Here is a 4,677-nt window from a genome sequence, read left to right on the forward strand (position 1 = left end):
GGCCGCCCATCTGCAGTTAGAGGCTGTAGAACTTCAGGCTCCGGTCCATGCCCGTTGAGGCGATGAACTTGGCGTGGTGGCCGAAGGCCACCCCCGTGGTGAGGCCGCTGTGCTCTGCGGAGGGAAGGCAGCGCGTGGTTAGGGCACGCTCACGCAGAGCAGGACACGGGGCTTCCAAGGAATTAGCCTCTGCTACAGGCTCTTTCCATGGTCACCGACTAGTGGCAGCARTAAGAGACCATCTCCAAAGCTCCTGCTCCCAGAACCTCAAGAGTTCATGCTGCACAGCTGAGGATTGCCTCCCATTTTCCCCTGCACCCGAGGCACCTGCTGATGGGGCCGGTACTATCACTCTGCACCCCACAGCTAGGTCTGCAGCACCACGTACAGCAGAACCAGAAGATTCCCTCTCCCCAAAAAGGGCCACCACCCTTCCAACTGTCCCTCAATCTGTCTCCGGCGGCCAGAGCCCCTCACCTGTGAAGTGGAGGATTTCTGTCCACTGCTTGCAGATGTAGATCTGAACATCCRTGCCACCCAGGGCCAGGTAGGTGCCACTCTGGTCAAAGATGAGAGACTTCACCTGCGGAGAGGGAGAAGCAAAGCTTCACATCGGGCCTAAAAGCTCCAAACTGGCAACTGGGGATCAACTCTTCTCAACAGTCCATGAAGGGAACCCACCACCACGGCTGGCACCTCTACATCAGGCTCCCCACGGACGAGAGGAGCGCTATGGACACGGCACTGGCTTGGAAGGTGGACACGGTGGCAGAGACCTACAAGCCTGCCSGGCCGCGAGGGTCACGCACCTCAAAGTTATTGTCCAGCTGCAGCGTCTTGAAGTTCTTGAGTTTACGCAAGTCCCAGAGCTTGACGGAGGAGTCGTCCGCGGCCGTGGCGAGATAGTAGCCGTTCTCAGAGAAAGCGATGCTGGTGATGGGGCCCGAGTGCCCGGGGAAGTTGGCCACGTTGGTACGTTCCTGGGAGCGAGAGGGTTAAAGGCTTGYAGGGAAACGCTGCCTCGGGCACAAGGGCCTCTGAAGGAGCAGGCTGGCAGGAATTTGCRTGAGCACAGAAGTGGAGATGAGGAAAGCCACAGGGCAACGTCATCCCATGCGGTACCCAACTCTCACACTTCCCGTGAGCTCCAGGCACGCAGCAGAGCAGAGCCCCGTAACGGCTCTGCTCTGTGCAGACAGCTCAGCGTAGGCCCATCCGGGTCAGCAGTCTGCCTCGGAGTTACTCATCCCACCRCACAGCCAGCCTGCCAGCCTACAAACCTCCTCCTCTCTTAGGGAGGAGACCAACTCATCGAAAAAACATACTGATTGCCAGCTTCAGCACCAGAAAAGAGGCAACTCCTCGGCTGAAGCTGTATATTTTTGGAGAAAAATACCGCAAGCCACGCTGAAAACCTTCTCCCAGACTCACTCCAGCAGACACGGGCTCCGTGCCTTGGGCTGAGCACCCRTCTGGGCACCAGACCCAACAGACTGATTGTGGCTGCGTCCCCTCACACCTCTCCACGCCTCTTGCCTGCCCAGAGCTACCCTCACCTTCAGATCCCAGATCTTGATCTGCGAGTCCATCGTCCCTGTTCCAAAAATGAGCCCATCTGGGTGGAACTGGGCACAGGTAAGAGCTGCAAAGACACAGGGGGAAACGYGGAAGGTTTAGGGGAAGAGTCTGACCTGGGAGATCCTTTTACCAGGGGGTGCCCACAGAAGTTTCTCYGGGCTACTGGAGACCCAGGGATGTGTGGGCAGAAAATCCCCTTCTCCACAATCTCGGAACGGCCCCCAGGGGTAGGCAGGCCCAGSCACAAGCCTTACCACAGCCAGAGCTCTCATCCGTCACCTTGGTGAGAACACGGCCTGTCTGGATATCCGAGAAAGCCCAGTACTGGAAGAGAACAACAGAGCACTGAGCACCAAGAAGGGAGGGCTTGGGGGTGTCTGCACTCTTTGGGCAGCGTCTCACCTGGTCATCAGAAGAGCTGAGGAGGTAGTCCCCCGTGGCATGGAGACTCAGGCCGGTCACAGAGCCCTCGTGGGCACGGACAACTTGGACACACGAGGCGTTGGGCACAGACCAGATCCGGATGGTTGCATCAGGAGAAGCTGAAAACACCAAGTCCTGGACAGGGGTGAGACAAGGAGGCATGAACCATGGTCACAAGACTTTCACCTCCCATCTGASAGCTTCCTAGAACTGCCTTCATCAAGTGGGATGGAGAGCCCCGCCCTCACCCCATTCCCTTAGAACAGACAASCAGGAGATGGGTCCATCTGATCTACAGCCACCTGGCCTGTGAGGGAAGACACTCCACACTCCAAACGCGAGCGTGATCTCACCTGGGACGGGTGGAACACGACACTGGTAACCTTCTTGGTGTGCCCCTTGAGCGTGGCCAGGATCTGCTCCGAAGTCTTGTCAAAGACAATGACGTTTTTATCAGCCCCGCCTGGAAAACGAAGGGGAGAGCTGCCAGAGATGGAGTTGGCGGCCGGCGCAGCCCAAGCCCACCCGCCTTTCCTCGGGACCACGTTGTCCTGAGAAGCTCTGCACCGAGCCGAGAGAATTCCTGATGTCCCCGGCCATACACCCCCGCTGCAGCAGCACAGAAGGCAACGTGCCCCAGAGCAACCGCAGCTCTTTGCTAGTGGCCAGTCCCCAGCAAGCGGGGACGGCTCCCTTACCGGTGAGGATCTTGTTGGTGTCGGAAGGACAGAGATCCAGGGCAAGGATCCCCGGGATACTGGCACTGTGCAGCCCCTACACAAGTTAAAAGGACACCGGGTTAATGCCACGAGTCAGAGAGTGCCCCCAACGGAACTGAGAGGCCCTCAAGGGGAGCATAGGGGTGTCCTTCCAGCACTGCCGGTCTGTGCCACATCTATCCCTGCATTACGTGCTGTGGCACAAAATGCCACGCTCCCCTTCCTGCCTTGCAGAGCAGCAGATCCGCTGCTCAGCCATGGAGGGATTGCCAGGACGCCCAGCTGAGCTTCCAAGCCCTCGCGCCGAGCCGTGGCACTCACCACATGCGAAGCCACCTGCCGGTACTTGCTGAGCTCCTCTGGTTTCACCAGCTCCTCCGGAACAGTCTTGCCCCTCTGCAGGAATAAAGTAACCCGGAGATAAATAACAGCTTCCCCCAGGGAGGSTGCACATCCTCAATTCACTGCACCTGCTTAAAACAGCCCCCAAAGCCACCCCAACCCTCCTCTTCCAAAACAAGATGCCACCTGCCACTGCTCACCTTCTTGCGCTCCGTGGTCAGCACCGTGGCCTTGTCTTGCAGCTGCAGGACAAGAAGAGGCCGTTACCAAACTGATCCCGGATCTGGYGGCGAGGAACCAGGGAAGGTTGTGCCAGAAGAGCCCTTACCTTCTGAATGATCTCGGGGGTCATGCCTGCCAGCTCTCCCAGATCCATGGACTCCCCAGCACCCTGCAGAGGACAGGGAAGAGGGCCRGTTAGGCGCAGGGTGGGAGCAAGGAGGTGAAGGCGTGCGGGGGACACTCACCGCCACGTTTGGCTGGGCCGAGGGCACCGCCTGGGGCACGATGAGGCCAGCCTGGGGTTTCAGCGTCGCCAGGGCTGCGGAGACAGAGAAAACCTACGAGTTGAAGAGGCCACTCGCCCCGGAGTCGCAGAGCGGCTGCGACCCACGGCGCGCTCCGCCCAGACCCCCGGCGCCCCCCAGCGCCCCGCGTCACCTTCTCTGGCCGCGGTGACCTCCTTGGTGAGGCGAGCGATGACGCGGCAGGCGGCGTCGTGCTGGTAGAGCGCGTGGGACAGCTCCTGGCGCGTGGTCTGCAGCTGCTGGCGCAGGGTGAAGCTGTGCAGCATGACGGCATCCTGGCAGGGGCAGAGCCGCACGGGGAAGGCGTCAGGCTCGGGGCACTGCCCCTTCCTCCCGCGGGGGCAGCAGGGGCGCCGGGCGCCCTCCTCAGCCCCGGTGCTCACCCACTCGTCCTGCAGGGCCTTCAGGATGGCTGGGATGCTCGTAGCGGACGGCGGCTTGGGCCGGATCGGGTGAGCGACTGCGGCAGAGTGAACGCGTGAGGCTCTGGGATGAACCCCAAGCTTCGCCTAAACCCACGAGCCCCGCTCGTGCGCCCTCCGCTGCCTCCATCCTCTAGCAACGGCTGCCTCCAGCCCTGCTTTCCGGCTGCTGCCCTCCCCGGGAGCACCGGCTAGCCCTCCGGCCGAGGTTTCCGCAGGCTCCCAGCACGGAGAGCGGCTGCCGGGGCACATGCAGCCCCTGGTCCTGCTTATCCGGCAGCCTGCCCGAYACCTGCAGCCTGCGCCCGGGAGCTCTGCGGCTCCTCGGCCATCGCCTCCACCACCACTCACCTTCGCGCAAACAGCGGATTTTGCCCCAAACGAGCGTCGCAGCGCCACGCCGCGCCCCCGAGCCCGGCAGGCCCGCGGGCCCGGCGCTGCCGCCCCGGGAGGCGCCCCGCGGCTCCCGCTACCTTTGATGTCTACGAGCTGCTCCTCGGAGAGCGGCTGGTTGTTCACGGGGTCGGTGCCGTTCTCCGCGATGTACTTCTCGATCAGCCGCCGCTCGTACACGTGGTTGGACACGGGCGACACGCACGGGTGCTCGGGCACCTCGTTGGAGACTGCGCGGGGGAAGGGAGAGCGCGGGGGGCTGCGGCGCTGCCG

General features: G+C 61.9%; 1 protein-coding gene across 1 annotated transcript in view; it reads right to left on the reverse strand.

Moving 5' to 3' along the window:
• PRPF19 (pre-mRNA processing factor 19) overlaps positions 1-4,677 on the reverse strand; it is a 9,341-nt gene continuing 4,664 nt past the window's right edge. The window contains exons 2-16 of the mRNA XM_026045629.1: positions 4,485-4,671; positions 3,973-4,049; positions 3,723-3,864; positions 3,530-3,603; positions 3,391-3,453; positions 3,263-3,304; positions 3,042-3,116; positions 2,700-2,775; positions 2,355-2,464; positions 1,981-2,136; positions 1,833-1,902; positions 1,557-1,642; positions 810-980; positions 478-583; positions 1-114 (exon numbers count right to left, since the gene is read on the reverse strand). Coding sequence (XP_025901414.1) covers positions 17-114; positions 478-583; positions 810-980; positions 1,557-1,642; positions 1,833-1,902; positions 1,981-2,136; positions 2,355-2,464; positions 2,700-2,775; positions 3,042-3,116; positions 3,263-3,304; positions 3,391-3,453; positions 3,530-3,603; positions 3,723-3,864; positions 3,973-4,049; positions 4,485-4,671 — 1,533 coding nt within the window. The 3' untranslated portion in view covers positions 1-16. The remainder of the gene's footprint in view (positions 115-477; positions 584-809; positions 981-1,556; positions 1,643-1,832; positions 1,903-1,980; positions 2,137-2,354; positions 2,465-2,699; positions 2,776-3,041; positions 3,117-3,262; positions 3,305-3,390; positions 3,454-3,529; positions 3,604-3,722; positions 3,865-3,972; positions 4,050-4,484; positions 4,672-4,677) is intronic.

The sequence above is a fragment of the Nothoprocta perdicaria genome, unplaced genomic scaffold, assembly GCF_003342845.1.
Source record: "Nothoprocta perdicaria isolate Ctin4 unplaced genomic scaffold, notPer1 scaffold_405, whole genome shotgun sequence".
In the NCBI taxonomy this organism is placed as follows: domain Eukaryota; kingdom Metazoa; phylum Chordata; class Aves; order Tinamiformes; family Tinamidae; genus Nothoprocta; species Nothoprocta perdicaria.